Here is a 15,815-nt window from a genome sequence, read left to right on the forward strand (position 1 = left end):
TCAGCTTATCAAAGTAACAGCCAAACTTTCTAAATCTAACTCCCACAAGTTATTTGTATAATTTTGCTTTAAATGTTAATAAAGTTATTACAGAAATAAGTAGCTGTCTTTTAACAATGTAGGAGAAACTGTATCGAAGACACGCTGGTAATTTAAAAAACAGTTTTATTGAGTCTGAGGAAAGAGATTTCTGCAACATCAAATCATTTTAGAACGATTACAGTTTCATTTATGTATTTTCTAGTGCACACAAATGCTGGTAATATAAAGCAAATAACATGCACCCATAAGGATAACATTCTTCAGTTTCCAAGCACAACAGCCCACCTTTGTATGGGAGCTCTATGAGATAACATAAAGTAGGTTTATGGAAAGTACAGAAATAAATCTACTCAAACTGTAACCAAAGGCTCTGTGATTACAAATAGGTGGATAATGAAGAAAACACAATAAGCTTAACATCCAGGTAAGAAAAAAAATGACATTTTAAGTGGATGGATATGAATTTGCCTTCTGTAAAAGTTTAAAAAGCATGGGACTTGAGCATTGAAGACTAAAAGGGAATACATGTTTGAGAATTACGTATGTACTGAAGTGGCAGTTGCTTTCAATGAAACATTAATTTGAAGCAGAATCAAACTAAAACCAGATGGTGTTGCTGCTAGTTGGAATTGAGGCTAAGTACTGCTGTTTTATAATGGATGTATTATTTTATTTTGTTTTTAGATTACAGTACTGTTTATACTGTATGTTGTGTTGTAAACCACCCTTTGCTCCAGTGGAAGAGCTGGGTACAAAAATTCTGAAATAAATAATAGAATGAATAAAAATACTCGTCGTAGTTTCATTATAATGCTAAGTATAGTGTGATGTTTATCAAATGTTGCAGCCTGGTATGTAAAAGATTAAGTATGCCAACTCTTAATTCAAATGCAGATAGACTTGCATTGACACTGGCAGGGTGATTTTTAAAATGATTCCACATTCAGGTCAAAAAAATATACCTTTTGCTTTTAGGAGTAAGAAATGCTACTGCCCGATCACAGCTACACTAAAATCCTGGATATCTGAATTATTTTTGAGAGGTAGGAATCACTTATCTGTTTAACTGAATAGATCCACTTTCTTAAATGTTAGTCAATGCTGTAGCTGTCCCCTTCGCTGACAGCAGCCAACAGCAAAGTTAGGAATAAAAATGTATCTTTTGGGGGCGAGGGAGACCAGGCAATAATTTCCCACATGTGCTTGATAAACTGAATGACAAACAGACTACCTTATGTGCTTTAGAGGGGCTTTTATGGGCTGAGTAAGAGTTTTATTCATCAGTTAATTTCATTAATCTGATGAAATAGGCTTGCACTATAATAGTTCTACCTGCTCCATCACTCTTTTCAGTGCACTAGGTGAGTATTGCAGAATCAAAAGTGCTGGCTGTAAGACCTTCAGGTGTGTTTCCATGACTGAGGCTAAGATGGGTATATTATAGCGCTCCACTTTTGGCAATGGATCATATATACAATGAGTTAACATGGCGGTAAGTATAGCAATCAGTGGATTTCCAGTATATTATACTTCGTGTATTCATGGGATAGTGGCACTATGGTATCCAGAACAATAATTTTTTTGCATAGATTAGGTCAGAGATGGGGAGGTTGTGGTCCTCCAAATATTTTGTTTGATTCCCAGTTCCCATCAGCGCTGCAAGCATGACCAGTGGTCAGGGAATGTGGGAGTTAAGAGTACAACTACTTCTGGAAAGCCACAGTAAAAGTTCTATTTGATGTCCAGGTGTAACTCTCTCAACTCCCATACCATCCTAAGAATTCCCAACCCTGAGAAGCAGATTGGGTGAGCAAGGAGCACTGCAAAGAGAAGCGGAATATGGAAAAGCCCCGTTCCATAAACATGAACTCTGATCACAGCCAGTTCTCTTTATGCCGCAATTTGCATTCCTATGGCCTTTCTAAACTCAGACTTTTGTGGTTCTAAGATATCATAAAAAACTCTACTTTTATCAAAGCTATCTCTGATGAAGAGCAGATCTTCTACGGAATAGTCATCATGTTTTCCTGTCCAAATTGTCAGAGTGTATCTGGAATGAAAGTCACCAAAACTTTGGTTTAATTTTATAGAAGTCTACATAAAACTTAAGCAAATAACATTAATATTAAAATTTAAGATAGGCAGAATCCATTATTAAAATGATATAAGTGTCTCTGTTAATATTTTCTCAACATCATTGCACAGCTCCTTTCTCTAGCACACCAGCATCATGGTTGACTTGCATTAAGTCCAAGTTCCTTTTTATGTCCAAACTGGGGAATTCCAACAATGTCAGAAACTATATACCTGACACACTGATTTTAAAAATGAATGGGTAGTTAACTAGCATTAATGCTAAGCTATTGGTGTACAGAAGCTTTCCATTCACAGTTCTATGAGGGAGAAATGCTCAGTGGACAATGAACATACTGTTACATGCCACCCCAATCTCCCAGTTGGTCTCCAACATCCAAATCACCCCAATTGATGTTAACTATACCTGTTTGACTGCTGTAATAACCACAGTAGTTCAGGTATTGACTGACGGACCAAAGCAGCTCGAACAGGAAATGTTATTGGCTGAGTAAGATCTCTACATATCTTGGCCATCTCTTGCACCATTGCTAAACTATAGCCTAAAAAAATAATAATAACAAAACACATAATTCTTTCAAGAACTTATTTTGCCATCTCAGCAGCATGCATGGGTTTTTTAAAGTTACAACCACAAAATATTAATGATCAGAAATAATTTTTCAGGAACTAGGCACCAGGGGAAGAGACAATTAGCACCAAACTGTGAAATGAGCTCAGAAATCTTAAATCCAGACTCAAATTCCTGTTGGCTTCAGAGCATACAAACCTAGAACAACATTTATTTTCAAATAGCTGGGAAAACAGGTTTCATAATGTGCTGTGTGTACAGGCATATGGAAGATAAGAGTCCTGGATTTTAACATGACCCAGGCACACTCCACATGTTACAGTAATTCACAGTAAGTTACTTTCACTTAATTTAAGCGGGCAGCTCCGCATGCTCATTCTTTTGTACACACAGAGCAGCTTTCCTAATGTTATTTAATGGGGAGAAAGCATAACAGCACCAGAGGTCCCAAACCTGAAAGGAGCAGATAGAAAACTAGGATGACCAAGTACAAGGAAAAACAAATTAAAATTTAAAATATAAACTATGTCAATGATAACAGCTTGACATAATATCCTAGAGTGCATACTGTTAGGTAAATTAACTGCATGATATTGTATCTTGCAAAGTATTAGGTGGATGAATTCTTGCGAAGCATTCCAATATTAATCTTACCTTTATTGCATTTTAGATTAATCCACCCAGTTGTCCATCCTAATGACAAAGTTACATCTGGAAAAAAGGTTATCACAGTGTCTAGAAACCCCTTTGCATCTACTACACAATTACTTCCATTTGGTCCAGGAAGGATGTCTGCATTAATCCAAACCGGTTGCCTGAGTTTTATGTCTCCAAGAAGCTTCATTGATGGATTAACAGCTGCTAGGCTGTAAAGACAGAAGAAGTAATCTGAATACATCTTAGTAAAGGTAAAGGAACTCCTGACAGTTAAGTCCAGTCACGAACGACTCTGGGGTTGCAGTGCTCATCTTGCTTTACAGGCCGAGGGAGCTGGCGTTTGTCCGCTCCACAGACAATTTTTTCCGGGTCATGTGGTCAGCATGACTAAGCCGCTTCTGGCGCAACGGAACACTGACACCAGAGCAGTGCAAGGAAACACCATTTACCTTCCTGCCAGAGTGGTACCTATTAATCTACTTGCACTTTTGGCGTGCTTTCGAACTGCTAGGTTGGCAGGAGCTGGGACCGAGCAATGGGAGCTCACCCCATCATGGGGATTCGAACTGCCAACCTTTTGATCGGCAAGCCCAAGGCTCAGTGGTTTAGACCACAGCGCTACTCGCTTATCTGTAACACTAGGATTGATTCATATAATGCTCTTTATTGTCAGCTTCTAAAGATTCTTACACCATGAAATTCCAGCTCAGTAAATTAACCATGATAAACAGACTGTAAAGTGATTAATACTTTTGTACATGTTAAATTAAACATCATTAAATATAGTGTGATGCTTTATGGTTCGAGCTCTATTCTAATATCTATAACAGCTGCATTGTAATATATATTCTATCTACATGTGACCATTTCTTAACGTCTTGTTGGTCTTGCTTTTATCTGTAATTTTAGTTTTTGTAAGCTGCCTTGTTGTACTGTATTGAATAAGAAGGATAAGGTATAAATTATATTAAGAGAAAATGCAATGGACTAAACCTGAGGCTGCAGATCACATGAAAGTGGGAAAGGGGGGAACTGAGGAATTTTGCAGGGGGAAATGTTTAACCTAACTTTCTTTTATTGTATCCTAAATGCTTTAAAACTTAAGAGATAATAACGGGTTTGCTGTTCGCTATATCTAATGTTATAATTACTGTTAAGACAGAACTGTAGAATTGTAGTTGTGCAATTCTATGCAAGTTTACTGGGAAGACAGTCCCACTAAGCTCAATGGAACTTACTTCTTAGTAAGCATGTGTGCATTTAGGACTGCACCCTTAATCTTACAAACATTTATCTATATATATTCCAAATACCTTTTAAAATCAAGCTTGATGCCCTTGCTAGTGTTTTTAATTTCATTCAGCCATTCCTTTAATGTATTATCACTACTGGTTTCAGGTGGATGAGCCATGATGGGCTCACCACTTCCCTCTTCTTCACAAAGAAGGACATCAGCTTCTATCATGTGAGCTGGACCTGTTTGTTTACAAAAACATGAACAGAAAAAGTAAAACAAGCAGTGTTGTGACATTTAAATTTGTCATGGATAAATTGTATTGCTATCTAACATTTATGTATCACTTAAGAGTCAGTTTAATCCACTTGAAGGAGATCACTAGACACAGACAGTGGAAACATAGATTAATATCTCTGTTCACATAGCTCATCTGGGAGGCTTGGGGAAACCAGGACTATTGCATTCACTTAGATAGACTTGCCAGTGTTATTTTAAATATATTCATAAATACAAATATTTCCTAATCACACTATAGAGCACGGTTGTTTGCTGAAATAGAAGTATCTAGCTTAAAACATTAAGCTTAACAATCTTTGCTTTAAAAAATCAGTTGACAAGTTAATTTGTGAGTGGGCAGTAAATTGAAAGGCACACTAATTGCATTCTTCTTCTCATTTTGTACTCCACAGAAGCTACTTAATTAACTTCTCATGTTTGTGCTTTTTAAGGCAAACAATTTAGGCTCCAATCCTAACCATATCTACTCCAAAGCAAGTCCCATTGGATTAAATGGGTCCTATTCCCAGGTCAATGGGATTAGGGTTATAGACTTACAATGCAATTCCAACCCAGGATCTGCCAAAATTAACAAATTTTAATCTGGCAAATCTTGAATGCAGCTGCGGCTATGTTGGAGCAAGTCCCTCAACCTTGCTCAACTGGGACTCAGCCAGAACTTAAACTGGTGTAATTTAAAATGGTATGTCCCCACAAAAAGGGAGTTCTGGAGTAGGGCAGGACAAGGAGAGACTTGCACCTATTCCAAATTATAAATTACTTGGATGAAGGTATTTAGGCGATGCTCATCAAATATGCAGATGACACCAAAATGGGAGGGGTAACTAATGTTGCAGGACAGAATCGGGATTCAATATGACGTCAACAGATTGGCCCAAACTAAGGGACAAATACAAGGTTCTACACTTCAGCAGGAAGAGCCAGCTACACAAATATAAGATGGGGGGCACCTGGTTTGCATGTGAAAATGGGGTCTTAGTAGGCCCCAGGGGTCTTAGTAGGTCTTAGTAGGCCCCAGGTCTTAGTAGGGTCTTAGTAGGCCCCAGGTTTAACGTGAGTCCACAGTGTGATGTGCAAAAAAAAAGCTATTGCTATTATTGGCTACATCAGCAGAGTTACAGTGTCCTGATCAATGGAAGTAACAGTCCTGCTCTATTCTGCCTTGGTCACACACCTGGAGTACTGTGTCCAGTTATTGGAGCCACAATTTAAGGAGGATATTGACAAGCTGGAACATGTGCAGAGGAGGGCAACCAAGATGTTGAAGTGCCTGGAAACCAAGCATAATGAAAAATGGTTGAGGGCATTTGGTATGCTTAGCCTGGTAAAGAGGGACTTAGAGAAGATATGATAGGCATCTTCAAATATCTACCGTAATATCCCTGGTTTCTTTCTCACCTTAACTGATTTCCAGTGTGTGTGCTGCTGCATGCTTATCCCAGAGAGCAAAAGCCATCGACTTAAGTGCTGCTTACTTCTGAGTAAAGTGTGCCTTTCCAAGTTAGTGCCTTTCTGCACTATAAGGGAAGTGAGGCATTCTCAGAAGTTCCTGCCTCTGGCATGCCAGATTTAGGCTGCAGTCCTGTGTACCCACTTTCCTCAGAGTAAGCCCCATTGAACTTGGTGATATGTACTCATGAGTAGACATTTATAGAATTTGCTGTTAAGCCCCCAGTTTAAGTCTTTTGTGATTATTTAATTACATCATGCTTTTTTATGGAGATGGGGGCACCAAGGGTGCAAGGGAACCTAGGTATGCCTCTACCTGTAGCCGAGCAGGTAGGATACCTGTGACCACTCTAAATGTTGCTGGACTTCAGCTACCATCAGCCTCAGTTACCATGGCCAATGGGATGACAAGAGGTATACTCTAGCAACATCTTGAAGGACATTGGTTTTCCACCACTGCTGTCACATACCTAGACTGGGGGTTCAAATATTTTACCACCATCACTTCATGCAATCTCTTCTCTGCTGTTTAGGATGGGCTCGTGCCATAAGGTTCTCTGCCTTTCCCACCTTGGAAATTTGCTTAAAGGGTGTTATATAATAAATAATTGCAGCCACAATGGAATGCCTTCAGAAAATGTTGCCTAAAGCTTATGATGCACTCATATTTTTCACATATTGTCTCAAAACATAAGGGCTAGAAATGCATTTCTGAAGTGGCATGGCTGCCAGGCAACTGAGTAGCTCTCTGATTTGATGATCACAAAAGAAACAAACTATTCTTCTAACAAACCACATGCAACGCTCTGGTAATTCAACTCTGGCCTCAGAACTGCTTCCATGATACATTGTGAAACTAAAATAAACCACTTTTATCATATTCTCAGTTAACAGTTAGTCTGTTTTCAAATATATTGTCCAGCAAATACTTACTCTGTATCGCCTCTGTCATTTGTAACTTATTATTTGCTCTATGGTACCAGATGATTTCAGCTCCATCTCTTGTTTTAATTTGTTTGGCATTCAGGAAATAATCCAATATATTTTCACTCCAACACCCTATGTTGAGAACATTGGAGGGAATAAATGTCAATGTTAGACAGCTTACAAAAGCTTATTAAGCCATGTGTGTGGGAATAGAGACAACTAATGTGAAACAGAAATAATATCTAGCATTAAAGTAGGAATAAAATAAGCTATTATTGACAATAAAGGAAAGATTTGAACATAAAGGCTAATCAGTCAGTCCTTCATTTCATTTGTATGTCACCTTTCCAAACTTAAAACCACACTCAAGGCTGCTTACAACATACAAAAAACCCACACAATTACAAAAAACAGTAGTTGTAAACAATTTAAAAAATAACATCAATAGCAGCAACTATCCCACACCTCAACAAAAGCCCCTAAACACTATGCCAGCTCAAGAATTCAGCAGCTTTTGTAGTCAGTCAGGGCCTCACCCTCCTGGGCCAGATGGGAAAAGGCCTGAAAGGCAGGGAGCAGGGTCTTCTAGGAATCACAGTCAAGTGGAACCTCTGAAAGGGAAGGGCTACAGCTCAGTGGCACAGCATCTGCTTTGAATGCAGAAGGTCCCAGGTGTAATCCTTGGCATCTCCAGGTAGTGCTGGGAGAGTGCCATGCCTAAAGTATTAGAGAGTTGCTGCCAGTCAGTGTAGATGATACTGAGATTTCCCAATGTGTGGAAATTAACAACAACAAGTTATTATTTGTACCCCACCCATCTTACTGAGTTGCCCCAGCCACTCTGGGCGGCTTCCAACCTATATAAATGCATAAGAAAACATCAAACATTAATAATATTAATATTTATTTATTATTTATACCCCCTCCAGCTGGGGTATAAAAACTTCCCTATACAGGGTTGCCTTCAGATGTCTTCTAAAAGTTGTATAGTTATTTAACTCCTTGAAATCTAATGGGACAGCATTCCATAGGGTGGGCACCACTACCTAGAAGGCCCAATGTAGCACTATGTGAGGTATGTATGCATGGAACAAGAGATCCACCAACCATCCAGATCAGAAGTTGTAAGAGATTAATCTAATCCAGTAAGTGGCAGGCTTTGCTTTTGTCGACAGAGGCATGGGTTTGTCAACAAATGGAACCAGGTTATTCCAGGCAAATTGCTCTTCAGTCATGCATGCTCTTCAGTTTTATATCATAAAAAAGCTGTGGGAGCATTAGCAACATAGCCCTCAAAACAAATCAATAACCTTAAGAGGTGGTAATGTGTTTAATTTCTGAAGACACTCCATTTATTTCTCTGTCTGTGTTTCAATTAAACTATCTGACACAGGGTCTTGTATGTAACATTGCAGCAATTGGTTCTCTGATTAGAAAAACAGCATCCTCTTGATTTATTCCTAATAATCAAAATAGCTTTTTTCAGTCTTCCAGTCAAGTCTCCACAACAGATGTTACACTTACCCACACAAGCTGACCACAGAGGTGAGCAGTGATTTATGTATAGAGAACAAAAGGTTAATATTTGCACCAGCACACCTGCCCTGCTCCTCATTCTAGCAGGTGCACCCAAGAAGCAACCAATCAAGCATGTGCATGCAAAAAAGAAGAGAAACCACAATGCATGGTGGCTGGAAGGAAATCTTCACTCAAAAACATGTGGAAGTTTCTATTTCAGCCTTTCCCAATCCGTTGCCCTCCAAATATTATTGGACTACAACCCTCAACATCACTTTGGGGAATTGCCATAGCTCAGGGGCAAGTTCCAGGTTCAATCCTGGGAATGTCCTGTCTGAAACCCTAGAGCACCAGTCAGTATAGACAGTACTGGATAGATCAGGTGTCTGACCTTGCCTTTACTGTATTTATATCCCATCTTTCCTCCAAGGAGTTCAAGGCAACATACATACTTCTCCTCCCCATTTTATCCACACATGCCTGTGAGGTTAAGTGAGGCTCAGAGAGAGTGGCACCAAGGTCGCCCAGTGAACTTCAGTGGCCGAGTCAGAATTTGAACCCTGGTCTCCTGGGTCCTGAACCAGCGCTCTAACCACTATACCACACTGTCTCCCCTATTTTACCACTGACCACGTTTGCTGGAGCTAATGGAAATCGGCGTCCAGAATACCTGCAGGTTAACAAGCAGGAGGAAAGACTGCCCTAGTTTAACCCTGGCAGCGCTTTTTTCATATTTCAAAATGGACACCACCAGCCGTTGCTTCCCTTCTCTCTCAGTGGCTTCATATTGTTTCTCTTTTTGTAACGGATACGAATGCTTGACCTCACTTTTACATCAGGGGTGTGCGGAGGTCAGACCTTTGGGAATCTCTTTTGGCTTTTTTTCTACTAGAAACCCCCTCAAAATCCGAAATATTTGCACTTCCCACCGAGGAACTTGAGTTTTTTCTCCATACGGAAAAAACGGTTTCTACAACGCCCCCGCCCCCCGCGCTTTTTTTCGAAAATTTCAGCAGTAAAATGGAAGGAAGGGTGATTTTTGTTGTTATTAAATAATTGGGAGCCAGACGGCGGTCTACCGGCGCTCAACAGTCAGGGCGGGACCAACCCGGCTATGAGGAGGGAAGAAGGGGCTGCTAGAGCCTCTCTCTCCCCCCTCAGCTGCAGCAAGCGCGCAAGACTCTCCACGAGGGGCGGCGCACGGACCTTACCCGGCTCGCGCGCTTCCATGTTCGGCCGTAGCGGGAGGAGGGAAGCTGCCCAGATACTTCCAGGCCTCGAGAGCGCCTACGTCGAGCACGCGCCAAGGCCGCTGCGGCACAGCGCCAACATATCCTTCCGCCGAGCGGACGGGAGAGAGAGTCCCACCTCAGGATGCCCTCTGAATCTGCCGCTTTGGGATTAAATCTTTCAATCTCGCGCTCCACTGCCGCCTCGATATTGCCCCTTTTGGTTTTAACAATGCATTGGGACGAAGGTTGGGAGGTCCATATGTGCAGAGGGGGCACAAAAGGGGAAATGTATTTCTAAGTGGGCAAGCTGTGTCCTACGTTAAGATCTTTGGAACAAATATAACACTATATTCGGAGTCCAAAGCACCCATGGGCGTAGCCAAGGGGGAGCAGGGAGGGGCAGTTGCCCCCCATCAATAAAAATCCAATACCAAACAGGTTCTCCCCCCCCAACAAAAGGCCTGACCCCACCCCCACAAAAATCCTGGCTACACCCATGCAACCACCTAGGAGTGTGTCCCACAAATACCTTTGGTGCAGGTATTTAAAAGTATATATCCCATGTTTCACCTTAAAATGCTGCTCATAGAGCTGTATTACTACATGTTTCCTTTAAGTGCCAACCTGCACAAAAACCCCCTGCAAAAGCAAGAGCAGTAAGAGTTTAGTTCTTAAACAAAGTCGGGCAGGAGTGCAGCACACAGCAAGTGACATTACTGTTTGGGAGACAAGAAGTTAAGGGCTGCATTTTGGCCTGTTAAACACACAGACACTCCAAGCAAGTTTTGTCAGGATTCTGAAGGACACAGATAGCACTTAGAAGCAGTAGTGCTAGTGTAGTGGATTACTTGCATAGAAGTGAAGGATAGGACTGGCACCTTTAACTGTAGGAGAGCTACCCATCCAATCCCTACACATACAGTGGTACCTTGGTTTTCAAACTTAATCCGTTCTGGGAGTCCATTTGACTCCCGAAACCGTAAAAAAACCAAGGCGTGGCTTTTGAATGGCTCTAGGAGCTTCCTGCACTCAATCAGAAGCCGCATCAGATGTCCGGTTTCTGAAAACGTTCGCAAACCAGAACACTCACTTCTGGGTTTGTGGCGTTCGGGGGCCAAACTGTTCGAGTACCAAGCTACCACTGTACTTGTTTTAGTACAGGGAGGAGGGTTAACAGGCCTGCCAAATCCAGTAAATAAGGCTGTGAGAAGTTATTTGGAAAGGGCAATAAAGATTGATTGGTGCAACCAGTGGCGGAGCTTCATGCTCCAGCACGGGGGGGGGCAGGCAAAGAGCAGGTAGGGGGCGAGGCTGGCACGCACCCCAGGGGCGTGGCACACCGCCTGCAGGGGTGTGGTGTGCGTCCTGGGGGCGTCGTGCACTGCCCACAGGGGCGTGGCATGTGTCCTGGGGGAGTGGTGCCCAGCATGTGTGGGAGGCAGCTGCGATGGCACCCAACCGGGATCGCGCTGCTGGGGACGGTGTGCTCCCCCCGCACTCCTCTTCCTCTGCCAGTGGGTGCAGCCCTAGCCAAGCAGAAGATGTAGGGAAATGGAAATGTGAGGAGGTAACGAAAAGTATACTCAGGAATAGAAAAGGACATTAAAGCATAAATAAAGGATCTTCAGCTAATTGCAAGATATGGTCATGAATGAAGGTATTATTATTAACAACATTTCAAAAACACCCTTCATTGGAGGATCACAAGGTGGTTTATAATACAAAAACATGCATTTTTTATTCATTCCCTTGAGGTCTGTCAACACAAACACAACAGGTAAGAATAAGTGTGAGCATAAATTTCACAATGTATCTTATAACATTAAATCATTCTTCAAGGGACATAAATTAAAAGGTAAAGGGACCCCTGACCATTAGGTCCAATTGTGGCCGACTCTGGGGTTGTGGCGCTCATCTCGCTTTATTGGCCGAGGGAGCCGGCGTACAGCTTCCGGGTCATGTGGCCAGCATGACTAAGCCGTTTCTGGCGAACCAGAGCAGCGCACGGAAACGCCGTTTACCTTCCCGCCAGAGCGGTACCTATTTATCTACTTGCACTTCAATGTGCTTTCGAACTGCTAGGTTGGCAGGAGCAGGGACCAAGCAACATGAGCTCACCCTGTCGCGGGGATTCGAACCACCAACCTTCTGATCGGCAAGGCCTAGGCTCTGTGGTTTAACACACAGCACCACCCGCGTCTATCAACACAAACACAACAGGTAAGAACAAGTGTGAGCATAAATTTCACAGTGTATCTTATAACATTAAATCATTCTTCAAGGGACATAAATTACTTGCACAAAAATTGCTGGTGTAAAGAGACAACATCTCCTACATGACCATGTTCAAAGGAAGAGGCAGTATAGATTGGGCAACTGCCTGAACTTAAAAATGAGGAAGATGACAGAGTCAGCAAGCCTTGGTACCAAGGGGAAATGGAAGAAAGGGGGAAAGATTTTTTCCAGTACTATGACAGTAATGGTAGTCTAAAAGCTGCTAGTGATTTATAAAGAGATCATTAAAGTTAAATCGGTGCAATAGCATTTGTATTTTACCTTATTAAAGCCAACCCCTTCTTAAGGCATTAAACACAAAATATACTTGTTTATTACACCATTTTAATGTGAATTAGCATATTTTGCTCAAATTCTATTTTTTATTGTTTTCCCTTCAGGTCTGTGGCTGGATATTATAATAAAAAGACAAGCAGTTCAACTTATTTGTAGTGAAGTGTCACAACATACATTTTAAAATACTTCTGTGTTTTAGTCTAGAAATATTGTACAGATAACCCTTAAAGACTAACAGGACCAGAAATACTCCATTTTCCTTCTCAATTGACAATTTGTTCAATATGTGAAACACACATATTTTGACAATATCTGAAGAGCTACTTTGTGCATATCCAAGCACCTGGCATTCTCGGTGGTATTTTTACTTGTCTTTTTTCAACCCCCACAATTTGCCTCTAAAGCAACCTGCTATGTAGCGTGAGAATATTGTCTGAGAAACACAAACATAGAATTAGTTAGGCACACATAAGTTATTGAAATCCCAGTCTTTATTTCTCTACTGTGCATTTAAGAACATTGAAAATCAGATTTCTTATAGCAGGTTATTTAGCAAGTTGTACATGGTCTGTAATACTATAAATAAGACCACACACATTTTTTATGGCCAGAATGTACCAAAGTCAATAAGCTTAATGTGTTCACTTTTAAAACAGAGGCAGAAATCTTCATGGTTACTCTGAGGAACTTTAAATAGATTTGGGAACCGATAAAGTTCAACTTAAATAAGCAACTGAAAGAAAGGGACCTTTAAGCAATGTATCACGGCTTTTAAAATGTTGTTGTGTCATTTGTTAAGTACTTGTCAGCTTCATTCATGAAGATTTTAATAATATTTATACATTTTATAAGGCCTAATAATATTGTTCTAAAACAAGTGTTTATAAAATGCTATTTGTTATCTATAAACTGAAAGGATCAATTTCCAAGAGAACATAAAGCTATTATGACAAAATGGGTTACAATTGCTTTTACACAATTTAATGTTGTACAAGCCATGGTTACATATGATGGGTCAATATTTGAAACACTTAGCATTCTTTGCTGCAGCTGTCTTCCTCTGTTCACTGATACAAGAAGCTAGATATGGTATTATAATGAATGTTACTGTAAACTTTAGCTTGCCCACAGAATTTTAATTCTGAATAGAAAGGAGTGCATTGGTTCAATGATAATAGTCTAATGGCCAGCAATTTCTCAATGTTTCCAAAAATCCTGTGCCACCATAACATAAACTGGCAAACATTTTAGTTTATAAGCTGTATTTTGATACAACATAAATATACCCCAGTGAATGTCAAGAAGGCATCTAGATACAATTAGAATGCAATAAATTCAGTCTAATACTTTAATCAAACAGACACATAGGCACACACAATTTACTTCTGTGCATAACGAACAGGAACATTATGCAGGCATTATAAAAATGTATTTAGAGTTCTCAGGTACTAATATCAATTATCCTCATATATAAATGCTTATTTAATGCAAATACCCCAGTATAAAAATAAGTACTGTATACAGGAAACCGTTCATGAAAATTCACACTTAATACATTGTTCTCCCTGAAAATAAACAGGGATACCAAGAGGTCTCAAAAATCAGAGAATGGCGCACAGACAGGCTTTATGCCTGATTTACTGCTACAGGATGACTACTTTAAGGGTCATCTGGCTTCTTACTCATTCTTGGAAAAACCAAGAAACTGTACATCTGAGCATAGAAGAAAAAAGATTAGGTATTTAATATAAAGGGTATTCATCTTTATGTTCAATAAATTCATTATAAACATATAACAAAATTAGCCATTCAAAAAAGTAATTCCATGAGAGCTGACAAATTTTGGAAAAGTGCATCATTATACACTTAAAAAACATACCATTAAAAAAAATCAGAGTTATAAAATTATTACAATGGTAAGAAACATGCCTTGTTTCTAGGTAATATTGATCTGTTCAAACATATCCCACTTTAGCTTACACTTATCTTTTTTAAAACAAGCAAACAAACAACCCCAAAACTATTTAAGAATAGCCTATCAGACTTGTATCTAATTTAAAAAAAACCACCTAAAACATCTGCAAATGATAGATGGATATCCTTCAATATTTTGCACACACAAGCTAGTTTTAATCCTTTCTTGCCTTTTACTGGGCTGTATTAAGTGTAAACTTTCAGAACGTTAGATAATAGTCAGGTTTTTAAAATGATATTCCATGTTGACATTAAGGAGGAACATGCTCACATTTTAAAAAGATAAAATGTTATTAAAGATGTGTTACTAAATCATTGGCTTTTAAAAAAATAAAACCTGAATATTTCATCCATAGTGTAATCTAACTGCTTTGGTATTGGTCACTGCTAGCAATTCAGTCCACTGCAGTATAACATACATGCCTGTTACATTAAGAGAGATTCAGTGATGAAAAATATTAATTCCATTTCCATTGGTAGATTTGTAGCATTTGATGTCCCACCATGAATCACTGGGATCAAAGCACTATCCAGATCATTTAGGTAATGCTGGGGAAGAAGCTTGCCTCCAGATCCTGCCTGGTATTCCACCTAAAATAAAATAAAAACGTGTTTGATTTACCATAACAAACAATATAGACAGCAACACAATAATTAGATATATATCCTATTCAAAAATCTTCAGGCAGTTTACTATCATAATTTAACATTTAAAAAAGAAGTAACAACAAAGGAATCAACCTTTCCCGAACCATTCCACTAAGTTCTGCAAGGTGTGTTCTGGTTTGCAAACTATTTTTGGAAGCTGAACGTCTGACAGGGCTTCCAATTGGCTGCAGGAGCTTCCTGCAGCCAATCAGAAGCTGCACTTTGGTTTCTGAACGTTTTGGAAGTCGAGCAGCCTTCCGGAACGGATTTTGTTCGACTTCCAAGGTATGACTGTATCAATAACAGTATTAGCTTTATTATCTACTAGCGATCAGACTCAAAGTTTGTCATACTTTGTAAAAATGAAGGTCAATTAGGGTTTCTGCTTTGGATCAATATTTTTATGGTCTGATAAGCACCAGATCTGTTTCTTTTTCATTGTGCATTCTAATTTTAATTTGATGGTGGTTTTTGGTGGGACTCTTATGTGAAATCATGGAAATTCAAGAGGATCTATTTTAATTCTACCTTATCTAACCTTTACTTCTGAAAGATCAAAAAGTGGGTATGCTCTCTTTTTCTGTCTCTCTGGTGGAGG

The 15,815-nt window shown here is 39.8% G+C and overlaps 2 protein-coding genes and 1 long non-coding RNA gene across 16 annotated transcripts in view; 1 reads left to right on the plus strand and 2 right to left on the minus strand.

Annotated features, from left to right (window-relative positions):
- Positions 1 to 10,246, minus strand: part of FAM151B (family with sequence similarity 151 member B) — an 18,146-nt gene extending 7,900 nt beyond the window's left edge. For 5 of the 11 annotated variants that reach the window (XR_014012810.1, XR_014012811.1, XM_081212530.1 and 2 more), the window contains exons 1-6: positions 8,799 to 9,266; positions 7,281 to 7,406; positions 4,678 to 4,840; positions 3,362 to 3,573; positions 2,543 to 2,678; positions 2,010 to 2,092 (exon numbers count right to left, since the gene is read on the minus strand). Coding sequence is in view for 9 of the 11 variants with exons in the window: in XM_081212530.1 (XP_081068656.1) it covers positions 2,010 to 2,092; positions 2,543 to 2,678; positions 3,362 to 3,573; positions 4,678 to 4,840; positions 7,281 to 7,406; positions 8,799 to 8,889 (811 nt within the window). In the remaining 2 variants the exon portion in view is untranslated. The other 6 variants (XM_081212537.1, XM_081212533.1, XM_081212538.1 and 3 more) reach the window with 6 other exon arrangements.
- A 1,281-nt stretch (positions 10,247 to 11,527) lies between these two features.
- LOC308597084 lies at positions 11,528 to 14,881 on the plus strand. The gene is made up of 2 exons (XR_014012829.1): positions 11,528 to 11,801; positions 12,245 to 14,881. It is a non-coding gene; the product is annotated as an uncharacterized lncRNA (long non-coding RNA).
- The window catches only part of ZFYVE16 (zinc finger FYVE-type containing 16), a 34,836-nt gene continuing 32,089 nt past the window's right edge, over positions 13,069 to 15,815 (minus strand). For all 4 annotated transcript variants that reach the window (XM_081212479.1, XM_081212478.1, XM_081212477.1 and 1 more), the window contains one exon: positions 13,069 to 15,160. In XM_081212479.1, the coding sequence (XP_081068605.1) occupies positions 14,996 to 15,160 (165 nt within the window). In that variant the 3' untranslated portion in view covers positions 13,069 to 14,995. The remainder of the gene's footprint in view (positions 15,161 to 15,815) is intronic.

Source organism: Podarcis bocagei (genome assembly GCF_964188305.1).
Source record: "Podarcis bocagei genome assembly, chromosome: 11".
In the NCBI taxonomy this organism is placed as follows: domain Eukaryota; kingdom Metazoa; phylum Chordata; class Lepidosauria; order Squamata; family Lacertidae; genus Podarcis; species Podarcis bocagei.